General features: G+C 39.3%; 1 protein-coding gene across 2 annotated transcripts in view; it reads right to left on the minus strand.

Moving 5' to 3' along the window:
* dapk2b (death-associated protein kinase 2b) overlaps positions 1-19,746 on the minus strand; it is a 57,918-nt gene that overhangs the window by 13,826 nt on the left and 24,346 nt on the right. For both annotated transcript variants that reach the window (XM_062061146.1, XM_062061147.1), the window contains exons 3-5: positions 9,894-10,115; positions 5,078-5,216; positions 215-344 (exon numbers count right to left, since the gene is read on the minus strand). In XM_062061146.1, coding sequence (XP_061917130.1) covers positions 215-344; positions 5,078-5,216; positions 9,894-10,115 — 491 coding nt within the window. The remainder of the gene's footprint in view (positions 1-214; positions 345-5,077; positions 5,217-9,893; positions 10,116-19,746) is intronic.

Consider the following 19,746-nt stretch of genomic DNA (forward strand, 5'->3'; position numbering starts at 1 on the left):
ACACACACACACACACACACACACACACACACACACACACACACACACACACACACACACACACACACACACACACACACACACACACACACACACACACACACACACACACACACACACACACACACACACACACGCACACACACACACACCACAAACTGGTTTTACTTCTCAAAACAGACATTTGAAAATAATTTTTAAAAAAACAACTTACCAACAAATTCAGGGGTTCCAAAAATGTCTTTAAAATCTGATCCGTCTTCCATTTTGTGTGCCAGTCCGAAGTCGATGATTTTAATGCGGGGTCGATGAACATTTCTGTCCAGCAGCATTATGTTTTCAGGCTGAAGTCAACAAAGTCAACAATTATTTTCCACCTAACCCCCAGTTTTGTTAATACACATATTATCATTGTCAAATAATACAACAAAATACCTTTTTGAAGGGGCCTTAAGTGTCAGCATTAGAAAAAAAACATTGCGATGTATGTTATTGTCATATTTATGTAGTAATACATGGAAAGGTTGCACAGTTGCATATATATGTATATGTATTTATATAACATAACATTTTCATATACTATTATTATTATTATTATTATTAAACATACAGTAAGTAATAAGAGGGGTGGGAGTACATAAGTTTTTACTTCTTCTCACTCCTTTTCGGATATGTTTACATTGATGTTTATTTTCATTTCTTGTTTCTTTTTGCTTTTTATTATTACTATTATTATTATTATTATTATTGTTTTTGTTATTCATTCTTGAATGGCTTTTTTGTTGTTTTTTGCAAAATTTGTTTGTTTTTGTTTTGTCTACATATTCGAAATAAACATGAAAGAAAGAGAAAGAAAGAAAAGGTTGCACGGTATTATCAACATTCTTGTGACTGAATTATATTACCTCTTATTGTGACAACTGGAAGAAAAAATATATATATATATATATATATATATATATATATATATATATATATATATATATATATATATATATATATATATATATATATATATATATATATATATATATATATATATATATATATATATATATATATATATATATATATATAATGGAGTAAATAACAAAATTTTTGTAATTTAAAAAATATTAGATTTGCTAATTTAATTAATCAAAGTCACTCCAAAATCATTCAATATACAGTAATCATTGAATAAAATTATAATAAAGACACTTATTCTTTTTTCTTATTTTTTCACATTTAATAACGACTTTTTAAAACAGCCAAAGACATTTTACCGTAAAGGTGAAAAACATACATTAATGTTAATCATATTATTACATACACTACTTTTTCAATTATTAACGAATTACATTTCTAGAAGTCCTGTTTTTAACTTTGATGAATCATCAAAATATTAATGGAACAATCACCAATATCACTCTATTGTTCCACTTATAAACACAAAATTGTATATATATATATATATATATATATATATATATATATATATATATATATATATATATATATATATATATATATATATATATATATTAAAAGATTAAAGATTAAAGTACCAATGATTGTCACATGTTACAAAAATGTTGTTATTTACTCCATTATATATATATATATATATATATATATATATATATATATATATATATATATATATATATATATATATATATATATATATATATATATATATATATATACAATTTTAGTTTAAAACGTACAAACACATAAACATAATGATAAATAAATAAAATATTAATATAACATAATTAATTTGAAAAAAATTAAGTTTTCCACTGATAAACATGAGAATTATATTTATATATATTTATTTTATCTGTTATTTGATTTAATAATAATTGCTAAATAATATTTGTCATAGGTACAACAAAGGGGAGAAATCATAAAATACCTTAAGGATGTAATGTATTTACGAGGGCTGCAACAAATAATCGATTGAGTCGATTAATTGAATGAGAAAAAAGCTTGGATTTATATTCTGTTGCTTGCATTAATTATTTATCCAGTGTAACTAATCAAAAGTGCTCGGAACTTTAAATATGTGGACAACGTTTACGCACAGCTGCTGCAATAAGAGCTAACATGAGAGCGGTGGTGCGTGAGTGCTGGGATCTCTGTGGCGGCGAACAGCAAAGATTACAATTATAATCGTTTTAAATAAACACATGTTAAAAGTGCAATTTAAATGAAAAAAAGAATGAAGGTTATGAAAATGTTTTGTTTAAGTCAACTATTTGCCCTAAAATATGCAGTGAGACTATTGAGTGGGTTTTATTGGATTACTTGAACTAACTGATAGATTAGTTGATTACTAAAAAAATCGATATCTGCCTGAAGCCCTAGGATGTATACAAACAACATTTGATGAAATGATCAGTGGGTTTATTTTTGTGAGTATATGTGAATTAAATTATATACGATATGTATCCTGTTATTATGCTTAATATTGTCACGGATCAGGTGATTCTGTATTGTATTGATGAATAAGAATCCGATGATCTGAGCAATGGGGCGGGTCATTATACGCTCTTGCTCCTTTTCGGAAACACATGTTTCTTTGTTTTTAATTTTCTTTTATTATTACTGTCAGAATAATTGTTTCTAAATTGTCACAAAAACGTTGTTACATTGAGGGTCTGGTGAGAAGACAAAAGCTGTCTTTGAAACTTACCAAGGGTAAGGCTCGTAAAAGTCCACTTTATGGGGGGGGAAAGCAAGATGAAGGTGTTCCTGTGTTCTTTCATGTATGGTAATCAACAGAAAGATATTTTTCTAACCCAAGGACTTCAAAGCGGAGAGATGGCAGGACCTGCCCAATTTCCAGACGAACTCTTTTTGAACTATTTTTATGGACCTCTTTTTGAAGTATTTTACAAACTCTTTTTTAACTATTTTACAAACTCTTTTTGAACAGACCTTTTCTGTGAATTGTTTACGACCTTTTCGCGACCTTTGTCCTTTGGAAACAGCAGTGGCCATGTGGTCGGGGAGGGTCCAAAATAAAAGGAGGCGTGCAATCTTTTGGCAAAGCGTGCTGAGATACCGTACAAGGGTACAGTGTACAGACGACTCTCCTCAATATTGAGTCCAAATTGAATTCTGTCTTTGTTTCATTCTTTGCCTCTTGTCTTGTTTAATAGATGTCATCAGTGTTTGAACCTGACAATTACTGTTGTTTTTTTGCATATGATAAAATTGTATTGAGATGATTTTTTTTTGTTTAAATTGTGTAGATGGGTTGTTGTGTTCGAAATAAGTTGGTGAAATATTATTATTTAAATATTTGTTAGTGTTTGTTTGTTGGAATTTAAAACACAGATAAATTATTAAAATAATAATGATTTTCATCGTTATTTATCAAATGTATTGTATTTTAGTTGTTGTCATATTATTTGTTCATTACTTTGCTGACTATGCAGGGTTTTAATCACAGAATATGTTTCTTCAAAAAAGGGATCAAATAAGTACTACGCACCAAAAAACAATCAATAAGAGTGCATTTAAAGACCTACTGAAATGAATTTTTTTTTATTTAAACGGGGATAGCAGATCCATTCTATGTGTCATACTTGATCATTTCGCAATATTGCCATATTTTTGCTGAAAGGATTTAGTAGAGAACATCGACGATAAAGTCCGCAACTTTTGGTCGCCGATAAAAAAGCCTTGCCTGTACCGGAAGTAGCGTGACGTCACAGTTTGAAAGGCTCCTCACATTTCCCCATTGTTTACACCAGCAGCGAGAGCGATTCGGACCGAGAAAGCGACGATAACCCCATTAATTTGAGCCAGGATGAAAGATTCGTGGATGACGAACGTGAGAGTGAAGGACTAGAGTGTAGTGCAGGACGTATCTTTTTTTCGCTCTGACCGTAACTTAGGTACAAGCTGGCTCATTGGATTCCACACTTTCTCCTTTTTCTATTGTGTATCACGGATTTGTATTTTAAACCACCTCGGATACTATATCCTCTTGAAAATGAGAGTCGAGAACGCGAAATGGACATTCACAGTGACTTTTATCTCCACGACAATACATCGGCGAAGCACTTTAGCTACGGAGCTAACGTGATAGCATCGGGCTTAACTGCAGATAGAAACAAAAGAAATAAACCCCTGACTGGAAGGATAGACATAAGATCAACAATACTATTAAACCATGGACCTGTAACTACACGGTTAATGCTTTCCAGCCTGGCGGAGCTTAACAATGCTGTTGCTAACGACGCCATTGAAGCTAACTTAGCTACGGGACCTCACAGAGCTATGCTAAAAACATTAGCTATCCACCTACGCCAGCCAGCCCTCATCTGCTCATCAACACCCGTGCTCACCTGCGTTCCAGCGATTGACGGCGCGACGAAGGACTTCACCCGATCATCCGTGCGGTCGGCGGCTAGCGTCAGATAGCGCGTCTGCTATCCAAGTTAAAGTCCTCCTGGTTGTGTTGCTGCAGCCAGCCGCTAATACACCGATCCCACCTACAACTTTCTTCTTTGCAGTCTTCATTGTTCATTAAACAAATTGCAAAAGATTCACCAACACAGATGTCCAGAATACTGTGGAATTTTGAGATGAAAACAGAGCTTTCTTGTATTGGATTCAATGGGGTACCAATACTTCCGTTTCAACGATTGACGTCACGCGCATACGTCATCATACATAGACGTTTTCAACCGGAAGTTTAGCGGGAAATTTAAAATTGCACTTTATAAGTTAACCCGGCCGTATTGGCATGTGTTGCAATGTTAGGATTTCATCATTGATATATAAACTATCAGACTGCGTGGTCGCTAGTAGTGGCTTTCAGTAGGCCTTTAAGTTGAAATGTCTTGCTGAACAAGAAGAAGTGCGGGGCCACAGCTGCAGACTGACAGGACGGTGACTGTGAGAGTGCAGCGTGGGCGACACCAAAGTGATGAGATAACCTTGTCGTGTTTGTAGCTGAGAGCTTGGACCTCAGAAAACAGGAAGGAAGTGTGGTTCACAATAGCCTCATGTTTCTTACATCAGATATATTTCACATTAGTTCCTAATCTTACCAGGTATGTCGATGATTGTTATGTACCTTTAAGTCAAAATGTGCAATCCTTTTGGAGTGAAGGTACTGGACTCCATCCAGGATTTGCTTAATAAACTGAGTGGCCTCCTCTTCACAAAGCGACTCCTTGCGAGCCAGGAAATCGAACAGCTCTCCACCAGAAACGCTGTAACACACAAAAACACACACACACACACACACACACACACTGAGTAACTCATCCTGGAGGCTCTCAAACTTTATCAGTGTGTTCTCAAGATTAGGATGCGCTCAAATAGGCTGGCAGGGATACTTCTAGCCACGGTTGGTGTTTGTTTTCCAGTCAGCCCACCATTCCTGCAGCACCATTCAATGCTCTGCCCGTCATTTTGTGGTGAAAAGCTCCACATACAAAGTGTTCTTTGAGCAGCTGGCGCTCACATTGAAGACATGATGGGCTGAATGACGCACTGCATGGGTGAGGTCACGCTGTTAAGACAAAAGACGTCAAGACGCTTCATTCTTGCTTTGATTAACTGAAGTTTTCAGTCCCAGGAAGCCACTGGACCTGGACAGGGCCCCACTTTACTGAGGGCTCCTTTCCAAATCAGTATTATCGATTCTGGCAGAGATATTTGGGCACAGTTAGGAGGGCAAACAGCAAGCAAGGACACAGGAACTCACTGACAGGACATTTAGGGCTGAAACTGTCAAAGTACAAAACCAAAGAGCAGTGAAGTTGACACTTTGTGTAATTCGTACATAAAAACAGAATACAATGATTTGCTAATCCTTTTCAACTTATATTCAATTGAATAGACTGCAAAGACAAGATATTTCATGTTCACACTGAGAAACTTCATTTTTTTTTTGCAAATAATCATTAACTTAGAATTTAATGGCTGCAAAAAAGTTGGCACAGGGGCATTGTTACCACTGTGTTACATGGCCTTTCCTTTTAACAACACTCAGTAAATGTTTGGGAACCGAGGAGACACATTTTTGAAGCTTCTCAGGTGGAATTCTTTCCCATTCTTGCTTAATGTACAGCTTAAGTTGTTCAACAGTCCGGGGGTCTCCCTTGTGGTATTTTAGACATATTGCACCACACATGGGAGACAGGTCTGGACTACAGGCAGGCCAGTCTAGTACCCGCACTCTTTTAGTATGAAGCCATGCTGTTGTAACACGTGGCTTGGCATTGTCTTGCTGAAATAAGCAGGGGCGTCCATGATAACAACATATGTTGCTCCAAAACCTGTTTGTACCTTTCAGCATTAATGGTGCCTTCACAGATGTGTAAGTTACCCATGTCTTGGGCACTAATACACCCCCATACCATCACACATGCTGGCTTTTACACTTTGCGCCTATAACAATCCGGATGGTTCTTTTCCTCTTTGGTCCGGAGGACACGACGTCCACAGTTTCCAAAAACAATTTGAAATGTGGACTCGTCAGACCTCAGAACACTTTTCCACTTTGTATCAGTCCATTTTAGATGAGCTCAGGCCCAGCGAAGCCAACAGCGTTTCTGGGTGTTGTTGATAAATGACTTTCGCTTTGCATAGTAGAGTTTTAACTTGCACTTACAGATGTAGCGACCAGCTGTAGTTACTGACAGTGGGTTTCTGGAGTGTTCCTGAGCCCATGTGGTGATATCCTTTACACACTGATGTCGGTTTTTGATGCAGTCCAGCCTGAGGGATCGAAGGTCTATAATATCATCGCTTACGTGCAGTGATTTTTACAGATTCTCTGAACCTTTTGATGATGTTACGGAGCGTAGATGGTGAAATCCCTAAATTCCTTGCAATAGCTCATTGAGAAATGTTGTTCTTAAACTGTTCAACAATTTGCTCAGGCATTTGTTGACAAAGTGGTGACCCTCGCCCCATCCTTGTTTGTGAATGACTGAGCCTTTCATGGAAGCTGCTTTTATACCCAATCATGGCACCCACCTGTTCCCAATTTGCCTGTTCACCTGTGGGATGTTCCAAATGAGTCTTATATCAGTCTTTTTTGCCACTTGTGCCAGCTTTTTTGAAACATGTTGCAGGCAAAAATGACAACGTTTTTCAGTTCGAACAATAAATATCTTGTCTTTGCAGTCTATTCAATTGAATATAAGTTGAAAAGGATTTGCAAATCTTTGTATTCTTTTTATTTACCATTTACACAACGTGCCAACTTCACTGGTTTTGGAGTTTGCATATTTTCTAAAACATCATATAATTATTTGGCCTATATGTAGCATTTTCTAGCATAGAAATGTCTAAATTAACTTAAAATATCAAAACTACAGTAGTATTTGCCACTCGAGGAGATCAAACCAGTCAGATCATGCTGTTCAGCATCGTGGCCACTGATTGGCTCAGCCTTAGGCAGCATTACTATATTGTATTCAAGGAATGTAAAGGTGACTAAAAAGTAATGTGGAAAAACATATTTAAAAGGTCGTAAACAGTTTTTTATGCTCTAGCTTTTCATGATTTGCGTACATTCATTTATTGTGGTCATCTCTGGAACCAATTAACAGCGATAAACAAGTGACAACTGTATTTCTATATATTATTGTCATGTGAATAATAACACCAGCACGGAAAGCAGCTATTGGCTGTCCTAAAAGTCGCTAGAAGTCGCTGGATGATGTCATCTCTTCATTGGCATAATTAATGGCAATGGACGCTGTCGTGGAGATACAAAAGTGAGTTTGAAAAAATGATAATTATGATTAAAAGTGCAGATTACCTTTCTTCTTTTGATTCTTAGTTGTTTTTTTAATCAATTTTAATCTGCATTATTTAAAGGCCTACTGAAATGACATTTTTTTATTCTAACGGGGATAGCAGATCCATTCTATGTGTCATACTTGATCATTTCGCGATATTGCCATATTTTTGCTGAAAGGATTTAGTAGAGAACATCGACGATAAAGTTCGCAACTTTTGGTCGCTGATAAAAAAAGCCTTGCCTGTACCGGAAGTAGCGTGACGTCACAGGTTGAAGGACTGCTCACATTTCCCCATTGTTTACACCAGCAGCGAGAGCGATTCGGACCGAGAAAGCGACGATTACCCCATTAATTTGAGCCAGGATGAAAGATTCGTGGATGAGGAACGTGAGAGTGAAGGACTAGAGTGCAGTGCAGGACGCATCTTTTTTCGCTCTGACCGTAACTTAGGTACAAGCTGGCTCATTGGATTTCACACTTTCTCCTTTTTCTATTGTGGATCACGGATTTGTATTTTAAACCACCTCGGATACTATATCCTCTTGAAAATGAGAGTCGAGAACGCAAAATGGACATTCACAGTGACTTTTATCTCCACGACAATACATCGGCGAAGCTCTTTAGCTATGGAGCTAACGTGATAGCATCGGGCTTAAATGCAGATGGAAACAAAAGAAATAAGCCCCTGACTGGAAGGATAGACAGAAGATCAACAATACTATTAAACCATGGACATGTAACTACACGGTTAATGCTTTCCAGCCTGGCGAAGCTTAACAATGCTGTTGCTAACAACGCCATTGAAGCTAACTTAGTTACGGGACCTCACAGAGCTATGCTAAAAACATTAGCTATCCACCTACACCAGCCAGCCCTCATCTGCTCATCAACACCCGTGCTCACCTGCGTTCCAGCGATCGACGGCGCGACGAAGGACTTCACCCGATCATCCGTGCGGTTGACGGCTAGCGTCGGATAGCGCGTCTGCTATCCAAGTCAAAGTCCTCCTGGTTGTGTTGCTGCAGCCAGCCGCTAATACACCGCTTCCCGCCTACAGCTTTCTTCTTTGCAGTCTCCATTGTTCATTAAACAAATTGCAAAAGATTCACCAACAGAGATGGTTCCGGGAAGGAACTCGGAAACTCCAACTTCTCGCTTCAAATGGAACGTCCAGACGACATGTGATATGAACATGTGCAAAACGCTGCAATTCCCTGCCTGTGAGGTTCTCCACCAGCTGACCAGCAGCACCCGTCATTGCTCCTTGATGACGCTAAAACCTCAGTCTCCAAGACGCACAAAAAGGCTCCAAAACACAAGCAAGTCTCCAATAACACCGGAAGAAGTCGCTAGATTTGTCGCTAGTAGCTGGTGACCAAAATAAGTAGACTGGTGCATGTAGTGTTGGTGTGTACTGGTGCATGTAGTGTTGGTGTGTACTGGTGCATGTCGTGTAGGTGTGGACTGGTGCATGTCGTGTTGGTGTGGACTGGTGCATGTAGTGTTGGTGTGGACTGCTGCATGTAGTGTTGGTGTGGACTGCTGCATGTAGTGTTGGTGTGGACTGGTGCATGCAGTGTTGGTGTGGACTGGTGCATGTAGTGTTGGTGTGGACTGGTGCATGTAGTGTTGGTGTGTACTGGTGCATGTAGTGTTGGTGTGGACTGGTGCATGTAGTGTTGGTGTGGACTGCTGCATGTAGTGTTGGTGTGTACTGGTGCATGTAGTGTTGGTGTGGACTGGTGCATGTAGTGTTGGTGTGTACTGGTGCATGTAGTGTTGGTGTGGACTGGTGCATGTAGTGTTGGTGTGGACTGGTGCATGTAGTGTTGGTGTGGACTGGTGCATGTAGTGTTGGTGTGTACTGGTGCATGTCGTGTTGGTGTAGACTGCTGCATGTAGTGTTGGTGTGGACTGGTGCATGTAGTGTTGGTGTGGACTGGTGCATGTAGTGTTGGTGTGGACTGGTGCATGTAGTGTTGGTGTGTACTGGTGCATGTAGTGTTGGTGTGGACTGGTGCATGTAGTGTTGGTGTGGACTGGTGCATGTAGTGTTGGTGTGGACTGGTGCATGTAGTGTTGGTGTGGACTGGTGCATGTAGTGTTGGTGTGGACTAGTGCAGGACTCACAGCTCCAGGATGAGTACCACGTCCGTGCGGTTCTCGTAGACATCGTGAAGCGCTACAACGTTGGCGTGCTGGACCTGCTTCAGGATGTCCACCTCCCTCTCGATCTGCTCCCGCCTCACGCCGCGTCTGCTGCCGCGGCTTTGGCGCTTCTTGACGTACTTGGCCGCATATTCCAGGCCCGTGCTCTTCTCTGTGCAACGCTTGACCACTGCGAACTGACCGCTGCAGACAGAACATCCAAAAAATGTTGTTGTTTTTTTTTTGTAACACACATGTTTTTATCTGAGTCATGTGATGATGCAACACTTAAGTGTCAACAGGATGTAGCAGACACAAACATGGGAGGGGAAGTTGTGGGTGAAATATTGCAGTATGATCCATCACTTCCTCTTTGAGAACAATAAGCAGCCTGCGAGGTTCAAGCTGCTGCTCTGCAAACTTCCTGCCGTTTATCAAATAATGTCAAATAATCCCATTAAGTAGGCTGAGCATATTGTGAAATGGCAAAAAGAGGACACATATATGCGTGCCGAGGCCGGGACTAGGTAAACATTTGCCAATGATACTTGAACTTGCTTTGTAAATAATATATTTATTTAAATAAAGCATTTTTTCTCCTCTGTTGACAGCTGTGTTGGTGCTAGGAATTTTCAAAATGGGGGCCCAGGGACCCCATCAAGTCATAAAAATGGGGTGCCACAGTACATTTTTGGGGTCCCACTTTTTTGTAAGCGTTTTGAAAACAAATGATAAATGTATGCATTATCCTGTTATATCTCACATTCTATATTGTGTTTTGGAAAAAAGGTTGTCATAAACGTTACTTCATTCATTAAAAATAATAATAAAAACAGAAAAGAAATGTGTATACAAATGTAAATATATTCAGTTATAAACATTCATTCACTTTCTTCTTTCCTTCATAGATCTAAACTTTACCGATGCTGGTAGTTTTTTCTATTTTTTTATTTAATAAGTTGTAGGTGAATTTATTTCAGTATAAAAGTTTAAAAATTGTTTTGCTTGGGTCATGAAATGATGATAATGGTGTGCCAGGGCATACATACATTTTATATTTAACGCTTAAAGGCCTACTGAAAGCCACTACTACCGACCACGCAGTCTGATAGTTTATACATCAATGATGAAATCTTAACATTGCAACACATGCCAATACGGCCGGGTTAACTTATAAAGTGCAATTTTAAATTTCCCGCTAAACTTCCGGTCGAAAACGTCTATGTATGATGACGTATGCGCGTGACGTCACGGAGAGAACGGAAGTATTGGTACCCCATTGAATCCAATACAGAAAAGCTCTGTTTTCATCTCAAAATTCCACAGTATTCTGGACATCTGTATTGGTGAATCTTTTGAAATGTGTTTAATGAACAATGGAGACTGCAAAGAAGAAAGCTGTAGGTGGGATCGGTGTATTAGCGGCTGGCTGCAGCAACACAACCAGGAGGACTTGAGTTGGATAGCAGATGTGCTATCCGACGCTAGCCACCGACCGCATCGATGATCGGGTGAAGTACTTCGTCGCGCCGTCGATCGCTGGAACGCAGGTGAGCACGGGTGTTGATGAGCAGATGAGGGCTGGCGTAGGTGGAGCGCTAATGTTTTTATCATAGCTCTGACGAGGTCCCGTAGCTAAGTTAGCTTCAATGGCGTCGATAGCAACAGCATTGCTAGGTTTTGACAGGCGGCACAGCATTAACCGTGTGGTTACAGGTCCAGTGTTTGGTTCGGTGTCTCCTGATAGGAGTATTGTTGATCTGCTGTCTATCCTTCCAGTCAGGGGCTTATTTCTTTTGTTTCTTTCTGCATTTAAGCACGATGCTATCACGTTAGCTCCGTAGCTAAAGTGCTTCACCGATGTATTGTCGTGGAGATAAAAGTCACTGTGAATGTCCATTTCGCATTCTCGACTCTCATTTTCAAGAGGATATAGTATCTGAGGTGGTTTAAAATACAAATCCGTGATCCACAATAGAAAAAGGAGAAAGTGTGGAATCCACTGAACCCTTGTACCTAAGTTACGGTCAGAGCGAAAAAAGATATGTCCTGCACTGCACTCTAGTCCTTCACTCTCACGTACCTCATCCACAAATCTTTCATCCTCGCTCAAATTAATGGGGTAATCGTCGCTTTCACGGTCCGAATCGTTCTCGCTGCTGGTGTAAACAATGGGGAAATGTGAGGAGCCCTTCAAACTGTGACGTCACGCTACTTCCGGTACAGGCAAGGCTTTTTTTATCAGCGACCAAAAGTTGCAAACTTTATCGTCGATGTTCTCTACTAAATCCTTTCAGCAAAAATATGGCAATATCGCGAAATGATCAAGGATGACACATAGAATGGATCTGCTATCCCCGTTTAAATAAAAAAAAAATGTCATTTCAGTAGGCCTTTAAAGGGTTCGTTGAATTGTTTCCAAAAAATTCTTCACGTTGGAGTAGTTTGCATACAAATTTCTGCTGTTTAAATGAATAATCGACAGTTTGTTGTCGATTTTAATGTTTCCGTTACATTGGCCGTCTGTATAATAAAAACGATGAAAAGAAAAAATATGTATCTGGATCTATATCCTCATCTAATTCTGGACTATTGTGATATTTGCTGCTGAAGGTTTTCAGTTCCATACCAATCATTTGTGTTGCTCTCTGAGTGTCTATAAGTGCAGATGAATGTGCACCTGAGTAAAGATCTTCTTGTTGGGTAATCCCTTGGAGCGTTGTCATTTTGTAGTCGAATGTCAATGTTTGTTTTCTGTCAGACTCCATTATCGTTGTTGTTGTAGTTGCTGGGAGTTCTGATATTTGTCCAAATACTTGATGTCTTTGACAACTAGGACTCTTGCTTGTGGACCTCCATTCAGCCTTATGTAGATTTTGCAGTTGGCATTCCAAGTTCCCTGAATTTCCCCCTGTTTCCTCAACTCGCATTTAATGGCAACACAAGCATGCAACTCGCCCTGTTTATTTGCTGCTGTACTGAGAGACAGCAATAGCAGAAGAGACAGCAATAGCAGTGTAGCTGTGACATGAAGTGATTTGCTTTGTGGCCACTGTTGTTAGTTATCTCTTGGGCTAAAATTAACTGGCTCTCCACCTGTCATCTCTTGACTGTTGCCGCGTAGAAAAAGGTTGAGAAAGCATGAATGGAAAAGAGGAAAGAAATAAGTCCACTGCCCCAATCAAATTGCGGTTTAGAAGGAAATTCTACTCCTGTATTCATCTTTTTTTGTTTTCAGGAGACTCCAATGACCTCTGTCGTCACTGTTTAGTGTGTGTGTGCCGCACCCTTATTCTGCAATCATGCTTTTGAGGCCATGTCTACACTATGTCGTTTAACCCCTTAAACCAATAATTATTTAGCATCAGCCCCGTTTCAGCCACACTAAACCAGCGTTTAAAGGCCTACTGAAAGCCACTACTAGCGACCACGCAGTCTGATAGTTTATATATCAATGATGAAATCTTAACATTGCAACACATGCCAATACGGCCGGGTTAACTTATAAAGTGCAATTTTAAATTTCCCGCTAAACTTCCGGTTGAAAATGTCTATGTATGATGACGTATGCGCGTGACGTCAATGGTTGAAACGGAAGTATTCGGACACCATTGTATCCAATACAAAAAGCTCTGTTTTCATCGCAAAATTCCACAGTATTCTGGACATCTGTGTTGGTGAATCTTTTGCAATTTGTTTAATGAACAATGGAGACTGCAAAGAAGAAAGCTGTAGGTGGGATCAGTGTATTAGCGGCTGGCTGCAGCAACACAGCCAGGAGGACTTACTTGGATAGCAGACGCGCTATCCGACGCTAGCCGCCGACCGCGTCGATGATCGGGTGAAGTCCTTCGTCGCTCCGTCGATCGCTGGAACGCAGGTGAGCACGGGTGTTGATGAGCAGATGAGGGCTGGCTAGGTGGATAGCTAATGTTTTTAGCATAGCTCTGTGAGGTCCCTTAGCTAAGTTAGCTTCAATGGCGTCGTTAGCAACAGCATTGTTAAGCCTCGCCAGGCTGGAAAGCATTAACCGTGCATTTACAGGTCCATGGTTTAATAGTATTGTTGATTTTCTGTCTATCCTTCCAGTCAGGGGGTTATTTCTTTTGTTTCATTTCGCGATATTGCCATATCTTTGCTGAAAGGATTTAGTAGAGAACATCGACGATAAAGTTCGCAACTTTTGGTCGCTGATAAAAAAGCCTTGCCTGTACCGGAAGTAGCGTGACGTTGCAGGTTGAAAGGCTCCTCACATTTCCCCATTGTTTACACCAGCAGCGAGAGCGATTCGGACCGAGAAAGCGACGATTACCCCATTAATTTGAGCCAGGATGAAAGATTTGTGGATGAGGAACGTGAGAGTGAAGGACTAGAGTGCAGTGCAGGACGTATCTTTTTTCGCTCTGACCGTAACTTAGGTACAAGCTGGCTCATTGGATTCCACACTTTCTCCTTTTTCTATTGTGGATCACAGATTTGTATTTTAAACCACCTCGGATACTATATGCTCTTGAAAATGAGAGTCGATAACGCGAAATGGACATTCACAGTGACTTTTATCTCCACGACAATACATCGGCGAAGCACTTTAGCTACGGAGCTAACGTGATAGCACATCGGGCTTAACTGCAGATAGAAACAAAAGAAATAAACCCCTGACTGGAAGGATAGACAGAAAATCAACAATACTATTAAACCATGGACATGTAAATACATGGTTAATGCTTTCCAGCCTGGCGAAGCTTAACAATGCTTTTGCTAACGACGCCATTGAAGCTAACTTAGCAATGGGATCTCACAGAGCTATGATAAAAACATTAGCTCTCCACCTACGCCAGCCAGCCCTCATCTGCTCATCAACACCCATGCTCACCTGCGTTCCAGCGATCGACGGAGCGTCGAAAGACTTCACTCGATCATAGATGCGGTCGGCGGCCCGGAGACGGAGGAAGTCAAGGTGAGGTTGTGTTGTGTTGCTGCAGTCAGCCATTAATACACCGATCCCACCTACAGCTTTCTTCTTTGCAGTCTCCATTGTTCATTAAACAAATTGCAAAAGATTCACCAACACAGATGTCCAGAAAACTGTGAAATTATGAGATGAAAACAGAGCTTTTTGTATTGAATTCAATGGGGTCCGAATACTTCCGCTTCAACCATTGACGTCACGCGCAAACGTCATCATATCAAAACGTTTTCAACTGGAAGTTTAGCGGGATATTTAAAATTGCACTTTATAAGTTAACCCGGCCGTATTGGCATGTGTTGCAATGTTAAGATTTCATCATTGATGTATAAACTATCAGACTGCGTGGTCGGTAGTAGTGGCTTTCAGTAGGCCTTTAAACTTAGTGTAAACAGGTCCTAAATCACATGTGGGGGCAGATCAGCGAAGTCACGCTTGAGATTTACTATACTGCTTATAAGTCTTCAAACAGTCAAAGATTTGACTATTGGATTCGGAGGGGTCTGATTGGACCATTAAAACCTTGGATGTTAAATTCGGAGGGGTCTGATTTGACAATTAAAACCTTGGATGTTAAATTCGGAGGGGTCTGATTCGACCATTAAAACCTTGGATGTTAAATTCAGAGGGGTCTAATTGGACCATTAAAACCTTGGATGTTAAAGTCTCTCTCCCTCCCTCATTGAGTTCAGTATCTGCGAGGCTCCTGCATGTGTGCTGGCATGAGAAATTGACTGTGTTTTTCTTGAACTATTACAACAGTATTCTTGTGTGCTGACAAATAGTTTTTAGAGAGTAAGAAATACACTTCCGGCTTCTTTAGGGCAGCGGTCGTCCCTTCCTGGTGTGACGTCACGTGTTCAAAAACATCCGGCCATGTTCGGACCTCCCACATCTGGTATTACATACAACTATTTGTCTGCACACAAGAATATTTTACTAGGTGTGTTGGGAGGATTTTTCTACATGGCGGACGTGATTGAGGCTCTTTGGGACGCTCTGTGTAGCTTACCTTTTTTAAAGGTGATGATACTTCCACAGGTTCACATACGGAAACTTTGTCAAGACTTTTACTTCCTCCATGAATTGATTAATGTGGAGCCCGACTTAAACAAGTTGAAAAACTTATTGGGGTGTTACCATTTAGTGGGCAATTGTACGGAATATGTACTGTACTGTGCAATCTACCGTATTTTTCGGACTATAAGTCGCAGTTTTTTTCATAGTTTGGCCGGGGGTGCGACTTATACTCAGGAGCGACTTATGTGTGAAATTATTAAAACATTACCGTAAAATATCAAATAATATTATTTAGCTCATTCACGTAAGAGACTAGACCAGTGGTTCTTAACCTGGGTTCGATCGAACCCTAGGGGTTCGGTGAGTCGGCCTCAAGGGTTCGGCGGAGCCTCCGCCGCGGAGGTCAAGACACACTCGACTCATCGTGTAAATAAAAATGTCTCCCTATCGGCGTATTATGGATACCCCCAGACAATGTTCCCTCTAATTTTCCATCTGATTTGCAAGTGTGTAATTTGTTGTGAGTTCTTGCACTGTGTTGGTTTTGTTCTTTGAACAAGGTGATGTTCATGCACGGTTCATTTTGTGCACTAGTAAAAAAAACATAACTTTGTCTTGAATTTGAAAAACAAACTACATTTTAATTTTCACTAACAAAGGGTTCGGTGAATGCGCATATGAAACTGGTGGGGTTCGGTACCTCCAACAAGGTTAAGAACCACTGGACTAGACGTATAAGATTTCATGGGATTTAGCGATTAGGAGCAACGTTCCCTCTAAGGTGCGCGCCTGCGCAATTGCGCACTGCTCAAGCGTCCTCTGCACACAGCAAATATATGCCGCGCACCAAATCAAATCCCGTCTGAATTCTAAACAAAATAAACACATTTATTCTGTGTAATTTTGCAATGCAACTCTGAGTGACAGTGACAACAAGCGGCCCTAACGGTGTTCGCCAACACCGTTCAATTGAACACTGTTCAATTATTGTAACGTCTATCAAGATGCTTCGAGGACAGGAATTATATCGATCACTTTATTGAGCAAAACTGTTTATATTCGGCCATAACCACACCAAAAACATGAGTAAAAAACTTCTATCTCGAAAAACTAGTCATTTTCTGCCGTACAAACCAGGCCAAAACCAACTTGTCATCTGTCACCAACACGCATAGCACTAAACCACTGGTGCGTTTATGGCCACACAAAAAGTCGGACAACTCAAACACCACACAAAGTTACACTATGACTCCTCAGTCATACGTGTGCTTTTTTTACTGTCATTTATTATTAATGTTAATGTATTTATATTAATCATGGAATGTTGTTACTAGAGAAGGTTACAGGAATGCACACTTCATCCTATGCTTACATTTCATTGTGCAACATGAGGATGTTTAAGGGGAACTAAATGTGATCTCTGAAAGGGGTACAAATGATTTCAAAGCAGGACCCCCACCCAGACATATTGCACAATACTAATCCATAGCTTATGAAAAACAAGATTTCTTTTATTTTCATTACAAGTGGGCCAAATCACTAATATTAGAAAATAATCTCATGAAAATGACTCCTCATTTGAGTGTTATTATAAAAGATTGATTTGAGACAGGTGTGCTGCTGGTATTGCCACGTGTGATGTTGCTCACATGTGCTCCCCTGAATGCTCAGGGAGTTTTTGTGTTTGCTCACACACATGAACAATTAGAGGGAACATTGATTAGGAGTGACAGATTGTTTGGTAAACAAATAGCATGTTCTATATGTTATAGTTATTTGAATGACTCTTACCATAATATGTTACGTTAACATACCAGGCACGTTCTCAGTTGGTTATTTATGCCTCATATAACGTACACTTATTCAGCCTGTTGTTCACTATTCTTTATTTATTTTAAATTGCCTTTCAAATGTCTATTCTTGGTGTTGGCTTTTATCAAACACATTTCCCCCAAAAATGCGACTTATACTCCAGTGCGACTTATATATGTTTTTTTCCTTCTTTATTATGCATTTTTGGCTGGTGCGACTTATACTCCGGCGCGACTTATACTCCGAAAAATACGGTACTAATAAAAGTTTCAATCAATCATGTAGTCAAGTTTGATGTCTTCCAGCCAAGCACCTCATATACTGTGCTTTAGCCTTTTTTGGAGGTGAAAATGAGAAATTAGTTGGTTTACTTTAATGAAAGACTGTATTCCTTTCATAAATACCTTTAATTAACTTTCAAATAGTCACTTACAGTGTACAGTACAGGCCAAAAGTTTGGACACACCTTCTCATTCAATGCATTTTCTTTATTTTCATGACTATTTACATTGTAGATTGTCACATCAAAACTATGAATGAACACATGTGGAGTTATGTACTTAACAAAAAAAGGTGAAATAACTGAAAACATGTTTTATATTGTAGTTTCTTCAAAATAGCCACCCTTTGCTCTGATTACTGCTCTGCACACGCTTGGCATTCTCTCCATGAGCTTCAAGCACACCTGTGCAGTGAAAACCATTTCAGGTGATTACCTCTTGAAGCTCATCGAGAGAATGCCAAGAGTGAACAACGGTGATGAAAACTAAAATGTAGACTACCATCATTTGCGTCAATGTGAGCTTCTTCATGCTGTAATTGTCTACATGCTTTGCTTGCTAACCAGTAGGGTTGTCCCGATACCAATATTTTAGTACCGGTACCAAAATGTATTTCGATACTTTTCAGTACTTTTATAAATAAAGGGTATCACAACAAAATGGCATTATTGGCTTCATTTTTTTTTTTTTTAATCTTACGGTACATTAAATATATGTTTATTATTGCAATCGAAGAACAATTTAGTCCTTAAATAAAATAGTGTACATACTAGACAACTTGTCTTTTAGTAGTAAGTAAACAAACAAAGGCTCCTAATTAGTCTGCTGACGTATGCAGTAACATACCCAAGTGCAGGACTAATAGACTCAAAAACTCCTTTGTCCCACACGCCATTAGACTGTACAACTCCTCTCTGGAGGGGAAGTGGGGGGCTACTGGGATGACAGGGGATGCAAAACAATAACAGTGCAATACTTTTTCATAACATGGTCACTACTGCCTCGTTTCTCTTGTTATATTCTTATTTTACTGTTATATTTTTATTCTCATTGTTGCTTTTTATTTTTTATTCTTATTGTAATATTTTTCTATTTTGTTTCCATTTATACCCCCATTATTTACTTTTTACTTTTTAAATTTGATCTCAATTCTGTACAATGCTGCTGGAATTTTAATTTTCCTGAGGGAACTCTCCTGAAGGAATCAATAAAGTACTATATATATATGTATATATATATATATATATCTTTATTGTGTCATTTTTCATTCTAATTTGTCAAAATAACAGGACAAGCTGTAAAAATGCATTATTAATCCACTTGTTCATTTACTGTTAATATCTGCTTACTTTCCATTTTAACATGTTCTATCTACACTTCTGTTAAAATGTAATAATCACTTATTCTTCTCTTCTTTGATACTTTACATTCGTTTTGGATGATACCACAAATTTGGGTATCAATCCGATACCAAGTAGTTACAGGATCATACATTGGTCATATTCAAAGTCCTCATGTGTCCAGGGACATATTTCCTGAGTTTATAAACATAATATGCATTTTCTTAAAAACGGAAAAAGATTTAGTGATGCTAAAAAATATCGATGTAATCAAAGTAGTATCGACTCGATACGCTCCTGTACGTGGTATCATTACAGTGGACGTCAGGTGTAGATCCACTCATGGCGTTTGTTTACATTGTGACGGGGGTGAGCTACGGTGTGTAGTGAAGCATGTTTAGCTATTCCTCGTCCTG

The sequence above is a fragment of the Entelurus aequoreus genome, linkage group LG10 (assembly GCF_033978785.1).
Source record: "Entelurus aequoreus isolate RoL-2023_Sb linkage group LG10, RoL_Eaeq_v1.1, whole genome shotgun sequence".
Taxonomy (NCBI): Eukaryota; Metazoa; Chordata; class Actinopteri; order Syngnathiformes; family Syngnathidae; genus Entelurus; species Entelurus aequoreus.